Here is a 23,371-nt window from a genome sequence, read left to right as displayed (position 1 = left end):
TTTATTCATAATTTTTAATGTTCAAAATTGTGCACTCTCATCAAACAATAGCATGGTATTCTTTCACTGTAATAGCTAAGCTTTCTGCCAATATCAGATATCTCTATGTCTAAACGCATTAGCCTACGTTAGCTCAACCGTCCTGTGGACAGGACACCGATCCCGAAGAAGTTTAAAACTATAAAGCACTCCCTTTCCTCTTACAAAGGAAATGAAACTTAGACTTCATACTATAACGTAGTGCCCTACCGATGTAGGATCTTAATTTGTTCACTCTTTTGTTGCTGATAATTATCCTGCACAGCAGGGAATGCAAACTTGAAGTGTATTTGGCTTCTAAAGTTTGTAATTTGGACATTGATTTCAGAATTTATTTGCCCTGACGAAAAATGTATCAACAAAAAAAAAAAAATCCCTTAATTAATCCACATCATAATTCAACTTTCCTGTTGCTGTTGGATTATTTTCCTGCTGTAGCAAATTGGCTCAAATTAAGATCCTACATCTGTATGTGGCTGTTACAATGAATGCGCAACACATTCCATGGTGTTGTCAGTGCCCCTTGGACCTGTTTATATCCCTGTAGTCAGGCAGTAACACTTAATGGCAAGTCATAAATACATTGTAGGGTAAATAAAGTGGCCATTTCAATATTCCCTTTATTCAGGAAATCAGTCGGTCAAGCAGGTGCTGTGGACGGTACTGTAGCAGGGGGTAGAAAAGTAGGGACAATCACCATCCAATATGGGGTCTATACATTTTATGTGGATGTTACTCCTCTCAGGCTCTCTATGTGTTCATGATGTCATGGGCATCCCCATCAGTGAGTAAAGTTTGTTTGTGGCTACATTTTGAAGATTGGTATGATATCAATACGGTACATGGTTTGGGGAATACTGTATACAGTAGATTAATAGAAAATGGTTAAGATCAATTAGAAACGTTAAATCGGTAATTGATTTGCCTTTGTATTTTGCTAAATGTATGCTCTTATATTATTTTACACATATAAGCTATTTATTAGATTATTATTATGTATTTTTGACACTTCATTTAGACATTAGTAAACAGAGGGGGAGACAGGCAAGTTGGAGTAACAGTAGGGAGGGTAAATGCGGGGAATGAACCAGTAGGGAGCGGCTTATATGTGGCTGGATCCGAGAGTGTTGCCATTAGACCATGACGCATAGATTGTTGTTACCTAATTACAGTGGTGATTTTAGCATGTCAATCTTGGTAGGGCAGCGTCTCCCCGTAGATTTTGCAGGGATATAGTGTCCCCATGAGTGACAGAACACTGAGCCAATCATGGCGTAACTAGAGAACATTACCAACCCCTACGATTCGTATTTTCCGCTGGCTGCTCCACCACCACAGAAAGCACTGAGCTAGGCTGAAACACCTGCAATATGGAGCTGCCTTATTAAAAAAAAAATAAAAAGAGACCATTTTTGTATGCAGGCTTTATTAAGAATGATTTTTTAAATTTTATTTTTTTTACATTGTTTGCAAACTGATAGGCGACACGTATTAATGGCAAATTAACATGCAAAACAGGAGATATTGACACAACTCAAATAGAATTCACCAGAATCCTGATTAGATTGTCATTTGCTATTTCATGATGCTACAGATCCACGTAAACAATACCATTGCCCTAATGTTTATTTCTAGGTACATCAGTGAACTGTGCTGAAGGGTCAGACCTAACACTGGGAACTGTGGATGAGGAATATGAGGGTAATCATTGCAGTCATCCATGCCATATCCATTCAAGTATTATATTTGTTCATGAGTCACCAAACCAGTTTGTCTTACTGGTATTTCTGTTAATAAACAATTACACAGGAAAAGAGAGATGCCTGGATGAGGGGAGAAAATGAGATTTATAGAATGGGTTCAGTCTTTTTTGTAACAACAATATATTGACTAATGGGGGGAAACATTCAACAACATTCAATAGAAATTGCTGGTACTATACATCACCCTAATTAATATTTGCCTCCCCCTGATGCTACAACAGGGGAAGTGGAAGTCCTCAACGAGATCCCCGTGGGTAATACCGTGAGGCTTGAGGCATATGCCTTTCCAGAACACATCAATTTTCTCGAGTTAGTTTACACCCCTGGGAGTACAAATGCAACAGTCCGTACCAAGATGGCGCTGGATGCAGATCTGTTAACACAGGTGAGATGGTTATGGTGGCTCTACAACGTCTAGCTCTGGTCCAGGGTGTTGGTGCGCGTGCCTCTGATAAACTCTTACAGTAGAGGAATGCGCAGTAGCGCTCTGGATCAGAGCTATACAACGTCATTCATGGTCAAGACGGTTCACTTTAGGTGTTCGCTTTTTTATTGGCAAAATAGGCGAAGGCTAATTCCTGATGAACATGCTGCAAAGGGTTTTGAACTTTACAATTATCCCCCCTCTCTCTCTTGTAGACTGGCGGTCAACTTTGGTATTCTGTTGTGTGTGTGAATGGCGCGGTAAGTAAAATTGAAAGATTATACACTAATGTTACAATGGTTAGTATGTATGCTGTATATGATGGATTGTAACAATATATTGTAATGTATGAGAAGTGCATTTTGTTGACATAAAACTGTTATTATCTCTTCAGCTCGAAAATAAACGAAAACTTATCGTCACCGACCTAAATGACAACGCTCCAATATTTGAGCAAAAGGTGTACACGAAAACGATATCTGAGGTAAGGCTACATCAGTCTACAGAAGATGAGTTGGCAAAAACATAATACTCCTGTCTTACACCTTGCAATACAATGAGCCCCTACGGGTTGTTTACGTGGTTAACCACCATGTGTTTTGTCTCTCCAGATTCAGGCAGTGAATACTGAGGTGATCAGAGTGAAAGCAGTGGATGCCGATATCAGCATAAACAACAACAGAATTACATACCGCATATTGGTGAGTCACACATGGGCCCGCATTCACCAAGAGTCCCAGAGCAGGAGTGCTGATATAGGATCAGTTTAGTCTTTTAGATAATAATAAATAAGAAGGGAGACCTGATCCTAGATCAGCAGTCCTACTCTGAGACGCCTGATACATTCAGGTCCTGGTCTATACTTTTTTATAAGTGTAACAGCAGTGGTTCTGTGACCACACCTGAGCTACATTAGCTCCCTTAGCTTAGAGGGATGGACAGGAGATCTGGGTTCGAATCCTTTTGGTCACATAAATGAGTCACAGCGAAGTGATCAATATGTCACATTCACCAAAGTAAACAGCTAGTCTAAACTGTCCATACAACTGTCTTACAAAAATATATACAGGTACAATGTAGGTCTATAATCTATAGCAGATATTGGATAACCCAATGGAAATTATGACTGAACAGATTTATCTCATTCTTCCTCTGATACCGTTCCACAATGACTTTGGTCTTCCACCTTATTTAAGGACCCAGCACCCGCTGAATTTGAGGTCCGCAACGATGGGGCTGTACTGCTGAAGAGACCTCTGAACTACAACGTCGCCCAAAACTACAAATTCACAGTTGAGGCGCGGGTAGGTGATCTCATCATATCACACCCTACCACATTGGTCCAGAAATGGATATCCATGTTTATCTATTAATAATGCTTCTGGGATCCTTCCTTTTAGGATAATGGTGATCTCTTCGACACAGCAGACGTTGTTCTTGAGATTACGGACTTTGATAATCTGAATCCCTATTTCAATCACAGCCTTTACCAGGCTACCATACAGGAAGAACAAGTGAGTGTTATCATACCCATCAGACTACAAAATGTCATATATGTATCCTTAAAGCCACTGTGTTGCTATGGTTGTGATGTCTATTTAATACATCATCTCCTCTTTAGACAGGGCCTTTCCTCACCATCCAGCCAGAGGGCATAAAAGCACAAGATGGAGACACTGGCATTAATGTGGCTATAGTCTACAGCATCAGTTCAGGTAATCTGAGGCTTTTACCACAGGCTTGAACTACAACTCCCATCAGTCTTAGGATTTTTGTTGTTGATATGAAACAAGTACACTATATATACAAAAGTATGTTGACACCCATTCAAATTAGTCGATTTGCCTATTTCAGCCATGCCCGTCGCTGACAGGTGTATAAACTCAAGCACACAGCCATGCAATCTCCATAGACAAATATTGCCAGTAGAATGGCCTTACTGAATAGCTCAGTGGCTTAAAATGTGGCACCCTCATATGATGCCACCTTTCCAACAAGACAGTTCGTCCAGTTTCTGCCCTGCTACTGTAGAGCTGCCCCGGTCAACTGTAAGTGCTGTTATTGTGAAGTGGAAACATCTAGGAGCAACAACGGCTCAGGCGCAAAGTGGTAGGCCACACAAGCTCACAGAATGGGATTGCCGAGTACTGAAACACGTAAAAATCATCAATCGGTTTCAACACTCCCTACCGAGTTCCAAACTGCCTCTGAAAGCAACGTCAGCACAGTAACTGTTCGTTGGGAGTTTCATGAAATGGGTTTCCATGGCCAAGCCTAAGATCACCATGCACAATGCCAAGCGTCGGCTGGAGTGGTGTAATGCTCACCGCCATTGCACTCTGGAGCAGTGGAAACTCATTCTCTGGAATGAATCACGCTTCACCATTGGGCAGTCCGGCGGACAAATCTGGGTTTGGCGGATGCCAGGACAACGCTACCTGCCTCAATGCATAGTGCCAACTGTAAAGTTTGGTGGAGAAGAAATGGTCTGAGGCGGTCTTTCATTGTTTGGGCTAGGCCCCTTAGTTCCAGTGAAGGGAAATCTTAATGCTACAACATACAATTACATTTTAGACGATTCTGTGCTTCCAACTTTGTGGCAACAATTTGGGGAAGGCCCTTTCCTGTTTCAGCATGACAATGCTCCCGTGCACAAAGTGAGGTCCATACAGAAATGGTTTGTCGATATCGGTGTGGAAGAACTTGACTGGTCTGCACAGAGCCCTGACTTCAACCCCATTGAACACTTTTGGGTTGAATTGAAAACGCAGACTGCGAGCCAGGCCCAACCTCACTAATGCTCGTGGCTGAATGGAAGCATGTCCCCGCAGCAATGTTCCAACATCTAGTGGAAAGCCTTCCCAGAAGAGTGGAGGTGGTTATATTAATGCCCATGATTTTGTAATGAGATGTTCGTCGAGCAAGTGTCCACATACACTCCATGACCAAATGTATCTTTGCATATGGAAACCATCAGAATATCATATTTGCATGAAAACGTATGTATGAGGTTCTGTTCACATTGTGGTGGAATGTTGTTGTGTGACTTTACCTCAGTATCGCCAAGCAAGTATCTCAGTAACTTCAACATCGACACAAACAGTGGAGTCATCTCTGTGGTGACTGGGCTGGACAGAGAGGAGATATCCACAGTCACTGTCAATATCAAGGTATTGGGAATTGTAGCTATAGCATTCTAGCGTTTTACGATTACTCTAAATAAGTAAAACCGTACTTCTCTCAGTTCATTCTCACTGTAGATTTATTCACAATCACAAGTGCATTAAGACAGTTAACATGGTATGGGCATCAGGAGGGCTGGTGACCGTTGTATACATCCCAAGTTATGGATGTCAAATATCAACATCTATCACTTCCTTCCAGGCATCTCAGCAGGATGACAGCCTAAAGTCCGCTGACGCTTTGGTGTCTGTTACAATCGAGGACGTCAATGACAACGCTCCAGAGTTTGACAAAGCTAGCTACTCTTTCGCAATATTGGAGAACTCTCAAAAAGACACAGTTGTTTTCAGAGTCACAATCACTGACCTGGACAAGGTAGGTACAGTGGCATAAAAATAAAAATGGGTGATGGATTTACACAAAAAGAGATGTATTTCACTACTCGAGTTAGGAAGCGATGTCAATAAGTGCATATATCAAAACAGTTTACACATTGGTATCTTGAGTTGTGTCTGTTTCTACATGAGCCAAATCATTTGTCACGCTTCATTTTAAAACTTCACCCCCCCCCCCCCAATTGGACATGAAACCATTTTGTCTTTGTCTCAGGGTGGATTTGTGGGAACGTTGCAGATCCTTCCGGAGTCTGTACCTTTCTCTATACTCTTGGATGGAACTGTCATAGTGAAGAGTTCAGCTGACCTGGACAGGGAGACTGTTGGAAACTTCCTCTTTCAGGTCAGACACTCTGAAACATAACAGTACTCAGACCTACAACTTTTATCCATTTAGCAGCTGACATAATCACAATAGCTAACAAATCAGCAAGGAACCTGTAAATATGTCTAAAAAGGTGCAAACTCCAGGTCTAATGGCACTTGGCAGTGCCCTGTACCATCTAATAAAACATGTCTTATCAAGAAATCTGTCCCAATGGGGAGTGCACACGTCAGTTGGTATGCTGTTGAACACCTTCCCATGTCTTCCCTACATCCAATATGAAGATTGAAGCACGGGAAAATGACCTGCCTAACCACGTTGTGTTGGCTGATGTGAACGTCACCCTCCTGGATGAGAATGACAACAGTCCTCAATTTAAGAGCTCCAGGTACGAGGGCAAGGTCTTCAAGAACCAAACAGTGGGGATGTTGGTTACCCAGGTGAGATGGCTTCTAACCTTGAACCTCAATTCGTCACTGTGTTTGTTAAAGTGTTTTGTCAGAGCCATTTACAATGTGGGAAATACATGATAGCCATAGTAACACTATTGTAAAAAGAAAACAATGGTATTGCTTTGGTCACCACACCATGTGATTGGTAGGTTGAAGCAGCCGATCTGGATGCTGGTGCTAATGGACAGGTCAAGTACTCAATAGAGTTTGGGAACCTGGAAGGATATTTCTCCATCGACGAAAACACAGGCGAGATAAAACTGGAAAAAAACATTCCTCTGGAGGAGAACAAGGTCCTTCAGTTCCCTCTCTATGTGGCAGCAAGAGATGGTGAGTCTAGGTACAGTCTCTGTATAGAGAACTTGAAGGTAGTGTCATGTAAACTATTTTGTGGAGCGCAATGTAGTGCAGAATTAATCTGAGCGTAAAGTTGAGATATGTGAAAGAACACAAGCAACTCAAGCAAACATACCATAGTCTAGTAACCATAGTATATATACACTGTAGACTAAAATAATATGAGAGGAATAGTGTATATCTACAGGAGGCTAGTCGGTCAACAGCTGGAGATTTGGTTAAAAGTTCCCAAAGAAATTGCAGCCCAAAGTGACTGTTCTCCTCTCCCGTCCTGTAGGTGGCGTAATATCCCGTTCCTCCTCGGTGCTAGTGGAGATCCAGGCACCTGGAGATTCCAACCCCCAGTTCCTCTTGAACACTTACCGTGGGAGGATAGAGGAAGAGACGGATCCAGGGACGGTGATTGTCAAGGTGAACTTCCCCAGAACCACTAAATTCTACTTCATCTGAAAAAAACAACCAGATCGATCCTATAACATTTTTGTCACCCCATATACAGCTGACATTCCTAGCAGTAACTACAGTAGTTCCCGTGACGCTTCAGGTCCTGACAGACGCCGACAAGTTTGCCATCGACTCCAAAGGCGTTTTCACCTCCAAGGTCAAACTGGACTATGAGACCCAAAATAACTACTCAGTCCAGATCTCAATCTCGGATGGCACAAGCAGCGATGAGGCAACCGTTGTGGTGGAAGTGATTGACATCAATGACAACAGCCCCGTGTTTGACGCCAGCTCTGTGACACAACTGGTCCCTGAGGATACGGAGGTAGGGGCCAACCTCACTGCCATGACCGCCACGGACGCGGACAACGGCTTCAACAGGGAGCTCCGCTATGCCCTCCGGGGAGGCGAGGGGAAGTTCGCTATCGATCCCAAAATAGGGATGGTGTCCCTGGCTGGGGCGCTGGACAGAGAGACCAAAGCAGAGTTCACCCTGGAGGTGGTGGCTCAGGACCAAGGTCGTCCAGCTCTCTCCGCAACCGCCACTCTGCTCATTCAAGTATCTGACATCAACGACAATGTTCCAAGTTTCTCCAAGACGGAATATGAGGTTGAGGTCTTAGAAACAGAGTCTGTGGGAACGACACTGGTCACACTAGAAGCGGTGGACCTTGACGAAGGCACAAACGGTGTAGTGACCTATAGTATATTTCTGCAAGACCCTCCCTCGACCGTGGCGTTCTTCCAGCTGGACTCGTCCACTGGGGAACTGCGGCTGGCGCAGGCCTTGGACTATGGAGCAGTGAAGGTGTACAACCTAATGGTACAGGCTGCAGATGGGGGGACCCCGTCCCTCATTGGGAATGGTTCAGTGGTGGTGAGGGTGAAAGATGTGAACAACAACCCGCCTCAGTTTAGCGCAGAGCGTTACGATGTCGCCGTCTCTGAGAACCTGGCCAGCGGAGCGGCTATCGTGACCCTGGAGGTCACCGATGAGGATGAGGTCAGAGAAATTAGACTGCCATTATCATCATGAGATCGATTATATTTCGTTATGATATAAACAATCTATAACATTTCCATCTACATTGAGATCAGTGATATATCTGCACGATATGAAAAATATTGACTACGGTATATCGATTACAGTATAACAATGACGATATATCAACTACTATATATAATCAATGACAATATATACAGTACCAGTCAAAAAAATTTACACCTGCTCATTCAAGGGTTTTTCTTTATTTTTACTATTTTCTGCATTGTATAATAATAGTGAAGGCATCAAAACGATGAAATTACACGTATGGAATCATGTAGGAACCAAAAAAGTGTTAAACAAATCAAAATATATTTTATATTTGAGATTCTTCAAAGTAGCCATCCTTTCCCTTGATGACAGCTTTGCACATTCTTGGCATTCTCTCAACCAGCTTCACTTGGAATGCTTTTCCAACAGTCTTGAAGGAGTTCCCACATGTGCTGAGCACTTGTTGGCTGCTTTTCCTTCGATCTGCTGTCCAACTAATCCCAAGCCATCTCACAGGGTGGCAGGTAGCCTAGTGGTTAGAGCGTTGGACTAGTAACCGAAAGGTTGCAAGATTGAATCCCCGAGCCGACAAGGTAAAAATCTGTCGTTCTGCCCCTGAACAAGGCAGTTAACCCACTGTTCCTAGGCTGTAATTGTAAACAATACTTTGTTCTTAACTGACTTGCCTAGTTAAATAAAGGTTAAATAAAAAAAAAATAATGGGTTGAGGTCGGGTGATTGTGGAGGCCAGGTTATCTGATGAGGCACTCCATCACTCTCCTTCTTGGTCAAATAGCCCTTACACAGCCTGGAGGTGTGTTGGGTCATTGTCCTGTTGAAAAACAAATAATAATCCCACTAAGCACAAACCAGATGGGATGGCATATCGCTACAGAATGCTGTGGCACACTTGTGCCTTGAATTCTAAATAAATCCCAGACACTGTCAGCAGGAAAGCACCATCACACCTCCTCCTCCATGCTCCAAAGTGGGATCCACACATGCAGAGATCATCCGTTCCCCTCCGCTGCATCTCACAAAGACACGGTGGTTGGAACCAAAAATCTCAAATTTGGATCAAATCAAATGACAGATTTCCACCGGTCTAATGTCCATTGCTCATGTTTCTTGGACCATTGGTGTCCTTTAGTAGTGGTTTCTTTGCAGCAATTTGACAATGAAGGCTTGATACACGCAGTCTCTTCTGAACAATTGATGTTGAGATGTGTTTGTTACTTGAACTCTGTGAAGCATGTATTTGGGCTGCAATCTGAGGTGCAGTTATCTCTAATGAATTTGTCCTCTGCAGTAGAGGTAACTCGGTCTTCCTTTCCTGTGGCGGTCCTGATGAGAGAGTTTCATCATAGCGTTTGATGGTTTTTGAGACTGCACTTGAAGAAACTTTCAAAGTTCTTTTCCGGATTGACTGACCTTCATGTCTTAAAGTAATGATGGACTGTAGTTTCTCTTTTCTTATTTGAGCTGTTCTTGCCATAATATTGACATGGTCTTTTACCAAATAGGGCTATCTTCTGTATGTCACAACACAACTGATTGTCTCAAACGCATTAGGAAGGAAATAAATTCCACAAATTAACAAGGCACACCTGTTAATTGAAATGCATTCCAGGTGACTACCTCATGAAGCTGGTTGACAGAATGCCAAGAGTGTGCAAAGCTGTAATCAAGGCAAAGGGTGGCTACTTTGAAGAATCTCAAATAGATTTAGATTTGTTTAAAAATGTTTTGCTTACTACATGATTCCATATGTGTTATTTCATAGTTTTGATGTCTTTACTATTATTCTACAATGTAGAACATTTTAAAAATACCGAAAAACCCTAGCATGAGTAGGTGTGTCCAAACTTTTGACTGGTACTGTATATCGATGACAATATATAAATGGTGTATTTCATGACGATTTTAACAATCTGAAAATATTTCAATACAACCATCCCACTAAAACATTAATGACTCATTTTGGAATGATAAACTGACACCATAATCTCTTCCTTTTAGGGTGGATTCTCGAATGGTGACTTCATATTTACCAGTGACACTTTCAACATAAATAAACAAGGTGTTGTTTCCCTGAAGAATGACGTCACCTTGGACAGAGAGACAAAGGATAACTATGTTTTAAAGGTATACTACATCATGTCAACCGACATGTGCTTCATCTGCATTTCTCATACGGTCTACACACAAATATAGGCCCCAATAACAGTTGGGTCTACTTCCATAAATGTAATCTATGTAGAGTGGGGAAACGTTTTCATATCTTAACGATGGGCAAGGACGCAACTGGGGGACAATCTATCTCTTCCTATCACCCGGACCTCAACCCCACCTGGACACCAAAGTGAACATTGTCTTGGCTCATGTTGTTAAGTCATATAGGTGATAAAAATGTACAACGTGGATAGGCAAAAGCAGGCTGATAATTTGACTTAAGATGCTCAGCGAGACCATGACGGTCAACAACGTTACACTTTGGAGTCAACAATTTCAACAAAATGACATGCTAAGGTTTGTCAACTACGTCAAGTGTTAAAAATCGTAACCCTCTCACTGTGTTCAGGTGGTGGCGGTGGACAAAGATGGCCTGAACGCCACAGCCCAGCTCAACATCACCGTTCTGGACTACAATGACAACACACCCCAGTTCCCTACTCTTCCAGACCCCATCCCTTTCCCTGAGGGGGAGTACTCTGACAAGTCTCCAGGAGAGGTGTACCGTATCCTTGCCACAGACTCAGATCTCGGCTCCAACGGAGAAGTCACCATCTCCATCTCCTCATCTGCCACGCCATTTCGCTTCAGGGAGGTGAGTCCAACCAAATAATGAAGCTCCTGGTGAACCTTCTTTACATAATACATTTTGTTAGATGAGAATTTGGATCTAGGGTACCAGGTTTGTTTACTGAGGTGTCAATCATTTTGATTAAGAAATGACCAAACACACACAAAAAAGCAGACGCTTTTGATGACCTCATCATTGGCAAACCATGTTTCTTCTCACGGCTTCTCATACTCACTTAATCATGAGCAATGTTGTTAGGGTAACACTGCGTATTTACACTAGTGTGTCTTGTGCTGAAGGATGGGATGCTACTGGTTGTGGGTCCTCTGGATCGGGAGACCAAGGACATCTATGAGCTGGTCATTGTGGCTACTGACAAGGGGACACCACAGAGACAGGTACTATATACAAACAGTGGCCTAATTTATAGGGTCCCTTCACCCTGAAATCAGTACGACATTACCATAGCAGTACCATATCATAACACTATACACCACAATACCATAACACACAATATCAAAGTTCTGTGCAGCCTGCCTTCTTACACACAGTTGGTTTGAACCATTCCAACCCCGCTTCACCAGAACATGACCAGCATCAGAGTGAGCGTGACAGATGTTAATGACAACACGCCGGTGTTCAGTGCCAGTACGTACACGAAGAGCATCCTGGTGAAGGACACCAAAGTGGGGGACGTGCTGTTGACCCTCTCTGCCACAGACAAGGACATGGACCTGAACGCACTCATCACCTACAGGTTAGCCATGCACTGCTGTCAAAACTCACACACACCTCTGTTGTACTTTCTACTCCCAGTCGTGGAGCCGATACTGTAGAGATGAGTTTCAAGTCCAAATTAAGGAATAAAATCGGCCTAAATGGATCCTTAACAATGTTGAAGAAATGCGTCTGTTCCTACACTGAGTTATGCGTCAAATGCTCCTCCTCTGGCTATCTAGTTTCTCCTCAGGCGCCTCCCCTCGCTTGGCCCTGAATGGTAGCACAGGAGATGTGACTGTGGTCTCTGACCTTTCGGATGTCATGGAGGACACACTGCTTGAACTCACTGCAATGGCAAAGGACAGCGGGATGCCTCCTCTGAACTCCACAGGTCAGGGATCGAGCATCGCAATTGGACGTGTGTTTTTGTAACGTTGGGTTAGAGTGTATTATTTCATATGTTAGTCTGAATAATGATGGATACTAAATCTGTGTGTGTTCTCTCTTTTCGCCTCATAGCCAATGTCCAGGTCTTCCTGATGACTGTCAGCCTTGGAGTGGACGTGGCCTTTGAGAACTCCTCCTACAACTTCAACGTTCCGGAGAACGAACCAAAAGGGAGACCCGTGGGGACAGTGAAGGCATCACCAGGGAGCCCCGTGTTTGTGGTTAATTATTTCCTGAACACGCACATGGACCTGTTCTCCGTCGATGCCCTAGGAGCCCTCACCACCAAAGAGCCGCTGGACAAAGAGACTGAGGAGTGGTACATCCTGGAGGTGGAGGCAGTGGACTCCAGGACTCCCCCTACTTCTGCCGTCGCAATGGTATGACTCATCCGGGTACCTGGCGACCAGATTTAGAGGACGTTTTAGAGGTGTTGCTTAGATGAAAATATCTCATCATATGGGGGAACAGATTTCGGATCACAAGTAATCTTTCGTCTCTCACTCTCTTCCCTCACTCTTCCTCTCAGGTCAGGGTACAGGTGGAAGATGTGAACGAGGCCCCAGAGTTCAAGGAAGAGACTTATGAAGCCAAGATCTTCAGCATTGCCCCATACAAATACCCTGTGGTCCAAGTTCAGGTAAGGGATGCAAAAGTGAACAGCGGGATAACCACTACATCCCTGGTGCCATGTCAAAGTTGACATAAGTTCTCATCCAGCTCCTCCATCCTGACCCCCCACTCTTCGTCCCTCTCCCCAGGCCACAGACCCAGACAGTGGTGACAGCGGTCGTCTGGACTACAGTCTGACAGAGTCCAGCTCGTCTTTCGACGTGGACCGTTCCACAGGCCAGGTGTACGTGGTGTCAGCGGTGGGATTAGAAGGAAAGACAACCACCGTCCTGGTGAAGGCCACAGATCCTAAAGGACTCCATGCTACAACCAGGGTGGAGGTGAGTGGTGACAACAGTGTACTGTACATATGGTAACACACATGACTTAACACACTTGCAACAGTAGTTACAGTATGCTGCTCTATTCTGCCCCCAGGTGGACGTGCAGGGAAGTGCCAGTAATGATGTCGTAGTCATCTCCCTCAACCAGGCCACCAATGTTGTGGAGAAGAAGGTCCCTGAGATGGAAGAGTAAGATATTATAACTGATAAAGTTTTTGTACCACACAATATGAACCACACAAAAGTGTGGGGCTGTTAGACAGGATCCTTTTGCCCACTTTCAACACTCTCTCTTCCTCAGTCTTTTTCATATGCCTCTCGTTCTCTGTGTCTCTTAGGTCTTTAGGGCGAGTTCTGGGCTGGACCGTGAAGGTGATAGAGATTTCCAGCACCAGCAGAGGAGCTGTTGCGTCCCGGGAATCTGGGAGCGCCGCCAGGACGTACGTCAGCTTCATTGCCGTGAACAGCGGGGAAGTCATCCCTGCCAAAGACGTCAAAAGGTAAGATCAATGTGTTGTTGAAAATCACTTAATCCACAACAAAGTAGGCCATCCTATAATGAGAAAATCAAAGCCGTTGTTGGTTAAAGTTTAACTTTGAGGATGGCGAGTCTGGGGTTGGTCTCATTAAGGGAATTTTTGTGGAACATTCTTTAGTAGTTGAAATAGACATACAATGACTGGACGCAACATTGCTTCCACAATTTTCTATTCAGCACGATGAACATCCATGTCTGTTCTACACGATACAAATCTAATCGGAAAAATCTGCAATGTGACGTTGCATTCTTGAGAATAAGCCCCTAATGCGCAGACCAGCTGGCTGGTGTGTTTACGGACATATTCAATCAATCCTTATCCCAGTCTGCTGTTCCCACATGCTTCAAGAGGGCCACCATTGTCCCTGTTCCCAAGAAAGCTAAGGTAACTGAGCTAAACGACTACCGCCCCGTAGCACTCACTTCCGTCATCATGAAGTGCTTTGAGAGACTAGTCAAGGACCATATCACCTCCACCCTACCTGACACCCTAGACCCACTCCAATTTGCTTACCGCCCAAATAGGTCCACAGACAACGCAATCGCATCACACTGCCCTAACCCATCTGGACAAGAGGAACACCTATGTGACAATGCTGTTCATCGACTACAGCTCAGCATTTAACACCATAGTACCCTCCAAACTCATCATCAAGCTCGAGGCCCTGGGTCTCGACCCCGCCCTGTGCAACTGGGTACTGGACTTCCTGATGGGTCGCCCCCAGGTGGTGAGGGTAGGTAACAACATCTCCACCCCGCTGATCCTCAACACTGGGGCCCCACAAGGGTGCGTTATGAGCCCTCTCCTTTACTCTCTGTTCACCCACGACTGCATGGCCATGCACGCCTCCAACTCAATCATCAAGTTTGCGGACGACACTACAGTGGTAGGCTTGATTACCAACATCGACGAGATGGCCTACAGGGATGAGGTGAGGGCCCTCGGAGAGTAGTGTCAGGAAAATAACCTCACACTCAATGTCAACAAAACTAAGGAGATGATCGTGGACTTCAGGAAACAGCAGAGGGAGCACCCCCTATCCACATCGACAGGACAGAAGTGGAGAGGGTAGTAAGTTTTATCACGGACAAACTGAAATGGTCCACCCAAACAGACAGCGTGGTGAAGAAGGCACAGCAGCACCTCTTCAACCTCAGGAGGCTGAATAAATTTGTCTTGTCACCAAAAGCACTCACAGACTTCTACAGATGCACAATCGAGAGCATCCTGTCGGGCTGTATCACCGCCTGGTACGGCAACTGCTCCGTCCACAACCGTAAGGCTCTCCAGAGGGTAGTGAGGTCTGCACAACGCATCACCGGAGTCAAACTACCTGCCCTCCAGGACACCTACACCACCCAATGTCACAGGAAGGCCATAAAGATCATCAAGGGCAACAACCACCCGAGCCACTGCCTGTTCACGCCGCTATCACCCAGAAGGCGAGGTCAGTACAGGTGCAGGGACCGAGACTGAAAAACAGCTTATATCTCAAGGCCATCAGACTGTTAAACAGCCACCACTAACAGTGAGTGGCTGCTGCCAACATACTGACTCAACTCCAGCCACTTTAATAATGTATGTAAAAATGTATTACTAGCCACTTAAAACAATGCCATCCTACATTACTCATCTCGTATGTATATACTCGATACCATCTACTGCATCTTGCCTATGCCGTTCTGTACCATCACTCATTCATTTATTTTTATGTACATATTCTTCATCCCTTTACACTTATGTGTATATGGTAGTTGTGGAATTGTTAGGTTAGATTACTCGTTGGTTATTACTGCAATGTCGGAACTAGAAGCACAAGCATTTTGCGCTATACTTACATTAACATCTGCTAACCATGTTTATGTGACAAATACACTTTGATTTAATGGCCGTTCTCTGATGTTGCCCACAGCAAGCTGCAGAGCGAGGCGGGCACGGTGAAGGCAGAGCTAGAGAAGGTGTTTGGGGCGGGGCTGGAGCATGTGATGGAGGAGGAGTCAGCCGACCCTGCCTCTGACCAGGTCATAGTCATCGTCCTGGTCGTCCTGAGTCTGCTGGGATTGGTGGCGATGGTGACGTTCACCGTTATCAAGTGAGTAGCTCATTCATGTTTGCTTAGTGTGTGTTATTAGCATTAAGTTAAGATTAGCAAGAAATTACTTATGATAATGAATCAAGCCCTTGCCACTAGCCATAATTGCAATTATGACCCCCTTATCCCCCAAAATGACTATGATACAAATTATTCTAGGCTAACCACTGTTTCAACATCTCCATTTCTTTTCAGGTTCAGAAGGATGAAAGAACCCACAGAGGACTCCTGTAGGGAAAGCTTTGACATTGATAGGCGAAATGAATCTTACACGTAAAGTACTGTTTGAATATGCAATACATATGGCGTCTTAACGTTTGATTCATTTGAGACTGATTAAATGATGATGGGATGCAATTGAACGAGTAATATTTCAAATGAATACTTTCTCATTTTTAGACAGCTACTATGCAAGTTTTTTCTCATCCGCCTTTTCTTCTGCTTTAGAAATAGCGATATGAAGGCATCCGCAACAGGCTCACAACAGGTAAGAACCCAGAGGCCAAACACAGGCCGTTCAAATATACAGTGCGATTTGTTGGTCAAGGGCGATGATCCATGCTGTTGTTTTTTAGGGGCAACGGTCATGGAGAAAGAGTAAGACTTCACAGGAGGCAGAGCCAGAGTGTGACAGACAAGATGAAGATGGTGACAGCCATAACTTCTCTCTTTAGGTCCCACTGACAACTAAACACAAATAAAGCACACACAATGAATGTGCACCAGAGCAGTGAGACAGATGGAGCAACACTGCAATGAAGAAAAGATTAGTTTACTCTGACTTATTGGTTGGCTAATGCACTAATGCTTTGACCGTCAATTGCTGGCTACAGTCTATGCTGCACTCATATTAGGAGCATTCCTCTGTAAAACAAACAAAGACCTTTGGCCAATAAATGTAAAAATAGAAACGGCTATGATATGAATATGAACATTTTAGCACTAAGAATAGCACTTACTATGAATTATTTTATATGCTAATACATTGTTTCTGAGTGCTAATGAGTATGTATTTCCTCTGTCACCAAACATACCTGAACCAACTTTTCACTGCATTTAGGTTTAACTAATAAAAAAAGACATACCCTGGATAGAAAGTGTCTTATTTTTTACCAACATTTCTCTATGCTAATGCTTAGACTCAAACCTTTAGAACTGGCTCGAGCTTGAGACAGACTCGTGTTCATTATGCACCAAACGGAAGAAAACAGATTGAAACGGGATTACCTGGACTTGTCCAATAAGACTCATTTTAGTTTTTTTTGCTATTGTACCATTACCATTGTAGGTCTGATGGATGGTGGGGTGTTTCCAAATACTTGTCCTGAAGGCAAGGGCGTAACATTTTGTTAGAAATTGGAGGGGGCCAGGGTCAACACCCATCTAGGGGGGGGGGGGGTCCAGGTGCATGTCCCCCCCGAAGGATTGTTTAAAAAAAATAGCTGTGAAATGATTGTTTCTGGTGAATATTTAAGGGAAAATAAACTGCCCTGATAATGTCTTCACTATACCCCAATCACAACTGACACACCAATATTTTTCTATATTACTGTTAAGAGTAAGAAGACAGTTTTAAAGTAAGTTACCACCACACCACTTCTTTAACTACATTTAAATGTCAAATCTATTTGTGTACCCTTCACCACGCTTGGCTAGTACTTGAATAATTTCTTATACACCGTGCTTAACTTGGACTGAAATAGGTGCCGGTACTCATTTTTTTCAGCTAATATTCAGTAAGACGAACAGGAGCTCAAGCAGTGTGAGGTGCCGGTACTCAGCTCCGGTGAGATCCTGCCAAAGTTGAGCACTACTTATTAGAGGTTGACCGATTAATCGGAATGGCCGATTAATTAGGGCCGATTTCAAGTTTTCATAACAATCGGAAATCTGTATTTTTGGACACCGATTTTTTTTATACCTTCATTTAATCTTTATTTAACTAGGCAAGTCAGTTAAGAACACGTTCTTATTTTCAATAACGGCCTAGGAACAGTGGGTTAGGGGCAGAATGACAGATTTTCACCTTGTCAGTTTACAGTTAACTAGTCTAATGCAATAACGACCTGTCTCTCTCTCATTGCACTCCACAAGGAGACTGACTGCCTGTTACGCAAATGCAGTAAGCCAAGGTAAGTTGCTAGCTAGCATTAAACTTATCTTATAAAAAACAATCATAACCACTAGTTAACTACACATGGTTGATGATATTACTAGATATTATCTAGCGTGTCATGCGTTGCGTATAATCCGACTGAGCATACAAGTATCTAAGTATCTGACTGAGCGGTGGTAGGCAGAAGCAAATGTAAACATTCATTCAAACAGCACTTTCGTGCGTTTCGTCAGCAGCTCTTCGTTGTGCGTCAAGCATTGCGCTGTTTATGACTTCAAGCCTATCAACTCCCGAGATTAGGCTGGTGTAACCAAAGTGAAATGGCTAGCTAGTTAGCGCTCGCTAATAGCGTTTCAAACGTCACTTGCTCGCTCTGAGCCTTGGAGTGGTTGTTCCCCTTGCTCTGCATGGGTAACGCTGCTTCGAGGGTGGCTGTTGTCGTTGTGTTTCTGGTTTGAGCCCAGGGAGGAGCGAGGAGAGGGACGGGAGCCATACTGTTACACTGGCAATACTAAAGTGCCTATAAGAAAATCCAATAGTCAAAGGTTAATGAAATACAAATGGTATAAGAGAGAAATAGTCCTATAATTCCTATAATAACTACAACCTAAAACTTCTTGCCTGGGAATATTGAAGACTCATGTTAAAAGGAACCACCAGCTTTCATATGTTCTCATGTTCTGATTAAGGAACTTAAACGTTAGCTTTCTTACATAGCACATTCTGCACTTTTACTTTCTTCTCCAACACTTTGTTTTTGTATTATTTAAACAAAATTGAACATGTTTCATTATTTACTTGAGGCTAAATTGATTTTATTGATGTATTATATTAAGTTAAAATAAGTGTTCATTCACTATTGTTGTAATTGTCATTATTACAAATAAAATAAAAACCGGGGCTTTTTTGGTCCTCCAACAATCGGTATCGGCGTTGAAAAATCGGTCGACCTCTACTACTTATACCCAATTAATTTACAAGTCGACGCAATCTGTCCAGAATGTTCTTACATGGTTACACAAACTGAAATGCTCACCCAATGACCTGTTTGTCCTCTCCCTGCCTTAACATGAATGGTGCTCTTGCTCTCTCTCTATTGGCCATCTTTAAACCCTTCACTTTTCTCCTCTTTGGCATTGGCACCTCCATTTAGGGCACTGGCTACTTGTTCACTAGGGTGAACATGGACTCACTGAATGCTGCTCATCTGAAACTGCAGTAGAAAAGGGGAGGAGCCTGATATTGTGCTAGCTAGCGTTACAACAATTACACATCTCATCACCAATAGTTCCCTAGTTACACAACAATATAGGAATACATTATGAAATGTTCATTCGTTTTTACTCATTTTAAAATTTCAAAACATTTATACATTGGAGCGCTCATGCATATTGCTGAATTCACGTGCTAGTTGGAACTAGGAAACCTGCTAACTGGTTGTAGTTTACACAGCATATACAGTACCAGTCAAAAGTTGCCACACCTACTCATTCAAGGGTTTTTCTTCATTTTGACTTTTCTACATAGTATAATAATAGTGAAGACATCAAAACTATGAAATAACACATGGAATCATGTTGTAACTAAAAAAAATCTAAATCAATTTCATATTGTCACGTATACTCCCTTTCCAGCGCTTGAGGTCGTCAGGCTGCTCATTATTACGGCACACCTGTCACTATCGTTACGGCGTCAGCGCCTCAGACTCACTTGGACTCAATCACCTGCCTGATTACTTTCCCTATACATGTCCCTCCCTTTGGTTATTTCCCTAGGCGTTATTGACTCTGTTCCTGTGTCCCATGTCTGTACGCTACTCATGTTTTGTTCTATGTTAATTTATTTATTAAATGCCCTCCCTGTACTTGCTTCCCCACTCCCAGCGTATACTTTATATTTTTGATTCCTCAAAGTTACCACCCTTTGCCTTGATGACAGCTTTGCGCATTCGCTCAACCAGCTTCACCTGGAATGCTTTTCCAACAGTCTTGAAGGAGTTCCCACATATGCTGAGCACTTGTTGACTGCCTTTCCTTCACTCCGCGGTCCCACTCATCCCAAACCATCTCAATTGGTTTGAGGTCCGGTGATTATGGAGGCCAGGTCATCTGATGCAACACTTCATTCTCCCGCTTGATCAAATAGCCCTTACACAGCCTGGAGGTGTGTTGGGTCATTGTCCTGTTGAAAAACAAATGATAGTCCCACTAGGCGCAAACCAGGTGGGATGGCGTATCGCTGCAGAATGCTGTGTTAGCCATGCTGGTTAAGTGCACCTTGAATTTTAAACAAATCAGACAGTGTCACCAGGAAAGCACCCCCACACCATCACACCTCCTCCTCCATGCTCCACGATAGGAACCACACATGCGGAGATCATCCGTTCACCTACTCTGCATCTCACAAAGACACAGCGGTTGGAACCAAAAATCTCACATTTGGACAAATGGACAGATTTCCACCGGTCTAATGTCCATTGCTTGTGTTTCTTGGCCTTTAGTAGTGGTTTCCTTGCAGCAATTAGACCATGAAGGCCTGAAATCTCAAATTTGGACTCTGTCATCAGATCAAATGACAGATTTCCACTGGTCTAATGTCCATTGCTCATGTTTCTTGGACCATTGGTGTCCTTTAGTGGTTTCTTTGCAGCAATTTGACAATGAGACTGTGTGTATCAGGCCTTCCTCTGAACAGTTGATGTTGAGATGTGTCGGTTACTTGAACTCTGTGAAGCATTTATTTGGGCTGCAATCTGAGGTGCAGTTAACTCTAATGAATTTATCCTCTGCAGCAGAGGTAACTCTGGGTCTTCCTTTCCTGTGGCGATCCTCATGAGAGCCAGTTTCATCATAGCGTTTGATGGTTTTTGAGACTACACTTGAAGAAACTTCCGGATTGACTGACCTTCATGTCTTAAAGTAATGATGGACTGTCGTTTCTCTATTCTTTTTTGAGCTGTTCTTGCCATAATATGGACTTTGTCTTTTACCAAATAGAGCTATCTTCTGTATACCACCCCTACCTTGTCACAACACAACAGATTGGCTCAAATGCATTAAGAAGGAAAGAAATTCCACAAGTTAACAAGGCACATCTTAATTGAAACGCATTCCAGGTGGCTACATCATGAAGCTGGTTGAGAGAATGCAACGTGTGCAAAGTTGTCATCAAGGCAAAGGGTGGCTACTTTGAAGAATCTCAAATATAAAATATTTTGATTTGTTTAACACTTTTTTGGTTACTACATGATTCCATGTATTATTATGGTGTTGATGTCTTCCCTATCATTCTACAATGTATAAAATAGTCAAAATAAAATAAAAACCTTTGAATGAGGTGTCCCCAAACTTTTGACTGGTACTGTAGTTATCCAGGTCTCAAGACTAACTTTAAAAAAAATCAGAATCCTCCTGAAGTGCAATTTCAACTGTCGCAAACTGAAGATGAACCACCCCAAAATAAAATACCTTGTTTATTTTTGTTTTGATATGCCAACATGGATATGCCAACAACAGTGGTGTAAAGTACTTAAGTATTTTTTAATTAAGCCATTTTTTAAATTATCTGTACTTTCCTATATATATATATATTTTGAACAACTTTAACCTCACTACATTCCTAAAGACAATAACGTACTTTTAACTCCATACATTTTCCATGACACCAAAATAACTAGTTACATTTTTAATGCTTAGCAGGAAAGGAAAATGGTCCAATTCATACACTTAAAGAGAACATCCCTTGTCATCCCTACTGCCTCTGATCTGGCAGTCTCACTAAGACATCATTTACAAACACAGCATTTGTGTTGAGTGTTGGATTGTGCCCCTGGCTTTCCATAAATAAGAAAACAATTGTGCCTTTCATTTGCTTAATACATTGCTCAAAAAAATAAAGGGAACACTTAAACAACACAATGTAACTCCAAGTCAATCACACTTCTGTGAAATCAAACTGTCCACTTAGGAAGCAACACTGATTGTGCAAATGGAATAGACAACAGGTGGAAATTATAGGCAATTAGCAAGACACCCCCAATAAAAGAAGTGGTTCGGCAGGTGGCGACCACAGACCACTTCTCAGTTCCTATGCTTCCTGGCTGATGTTTAGGTCACTTTTGAATGCTGGCGGTGCTTTCACTCTAGTGGTAGCACGAGACTGAGTCTATAACCCACACAAGTGGCTCAGGTAGTGCAGCTCATCCAGGATGGCACATCAATGCGAGCTGTGGCAAGAAGGTTTGCTGTGTCTGTCAGCGTAGTGTCCAGAGCATGGAGGCGCTACCAGGAGACGTGGAGGAGGCCGTAGGAGGGCAACAACCCAGCAGCAGGACCGCTACCTCCGCCTTTGTGCAAGGAGGAGCAGGAGAAGCACTGCCAGAGCCATGTAAAATGACCTCCAGCAGGCCACAAATGTGCATGTGTCTGCTCAAATGGTCAGAAACAGACTCCATGAGGGTGGTATGAGGGCCCGACGTCCACGGGTGGGGGTTGTGCTTACAGCCCAACACCGTGCAGGACGTTTGGCATTTGCCAGAGAACACCAAGATGGGCAAATTCGCCACTGGCGCCCTGTGCTCTTCACAGATGAAAGCAGGTTCACACGGAGCACGTGACAGAGTCTGGAGACGCCGTGGAGAACGTTCTGCTGCCTGCAACATCCTCCAGCATGACCGGTTTGGCGGTGGGTTAGTCATGGTGTGGGGTTGCATTTCTTAGAGGTAGCCTGACTGCCATTAGGTACCGAGATGAGATCCTCAGACCCCTTGTGAGACCATATGCTGGTGCGGTTGGCCCTGGGTTCCTCCTAATGCAAGACAATGCTAGACCTCATGTGGCTGGAGTGTGTCAACAGTTCCTGCAAGAGGAAGGCATTGATGCTATGGACTGGCCCACCCGTTCCCCAGACCTGAATCCAATTGAGCACAACTGGGACATCATGTCTCGCTCCATCCACCAACGCCACGTTGCACCACAGACTGTCCAGGAGTTGGCGGATGCTTTAGTCCAGGTCTGGGAGGAGATCCCTCAGGAGACCATCCGCCACCTCATCAGGAGCATGCCCAGGCGTTGTAGGGAGGTCATACAGGCACGTGGAGGCCGCACACACACACACACACACTACCGAGCCTAATTTTGACTTGTTAAGGACATTACATCAAAGTTGGATCAGCCTGTAGAGTGGTTTTCCACTTTAATTTTGAGTGTCACGCCAAATCTAGACCTCCATGGGTTGATACATTTGATTTCCATTGATACTTTTTGTGTGTTTATGTTGTCA

General features: G+C 43.6%; 1 protein-coding gene across 1 annotated transcript; it reads left to right on the top strand.

The window, feature by feature from the left end:
- Window positions 1-639: 639 nt before the first annotated feature.
- Window positions 640-17,082, top strand: LOC110493720 (protocadherin Fat 4). Its single transcript, XM_021568138.2, has 30 exons — window positions 640-823; window positions 1,675-1,740; window positions 2,024-2,187; window positions 2,442-2,486; window positions 2,621-2,710; window positions 2,838-2,927; window positions 3,423-3,530; window positions 3,627-3,740; window positions 3,848-3,941; window positions 5,284-5,396; window positions 5,611-5,784; window positions 6,019-6,147; window positions 6,414-6,569; window positions 6,731-6,911; window positions 7,216-7,349; window positions 7,438-8,385; window positions 10,438-10,563; window positions 11,000-11,245; window positions 11,521-11,619; window positions 11,806-11,978; window positions 12,181-12,332; window positions 12,461-12,768; window positions 12,918-13,028; window positions 13,150-13,341; window positions 13,439-13,533; window positions 13,683-13,844; window positions 15,796-15,975; window positions 16,171-16,248; window positions 16,423-16,462; window positions 16,551-17,082. The coding sequence occupies exons 1-30, from the start codon at window positions 745-747 to the stop codon at window positions 16,647-16,649; spliced, it is 4,746 nt and encodes a 1,581-aa protein (XP_021423813.2). The 5' UTR covers window positions 640-744; the 3' UTR covers window positions 16,650-17,082.
- Window positions 17,083-23,371: the final 6,289 nt, after the last annotated feature.

Source organism: Oncorhynchus mykiss, chromosome 17, assembly GCF_013265735.2.
Source record: "Oncorhynchus mykiss isolate Arlee chromosome 17, USDA_OmykA_1.1, whole genome shotgun sequence".
In the NCBI taxonomy this organism is placed as follows: Eukaryota; Metazoa; Chordata; class Actinopteri; order Salmoniformes; family Salmonidae; genus Oncorhynchus; species Oncorhynchus mykiss.
The sequence above is the reverse complement of the archived record's forward strand: the minus strand, read 5'-3'. Positions and strand labels throughout refer to the sequence as shown.

Excerpts from the sequence above, each read along its gene's own strand:
- LOC110493720 (XM_021568138.2), top strand. The coding sequence starts at position 745 with ATGGGGTCTATACATTTTATGTGGATGTTACTCCTCTCAGGCTCTCTA. Across the intron at positions 13,534-13,682 it reads AAGGTCCCTGAGATGGAAGA|GTCTTTAGGGCGAGTTCTGG; the intron begins GTAAGATATTAT and ends TGTGTCTCTTAG. Across the intron at positions 16,249-16,422 it reads AGGCGAAATGAATCTTACAC|AAATAGCGATATGAAGGCAT; the intron begins GTAAAGTACTGT and ends CTTCTGCTTTAG.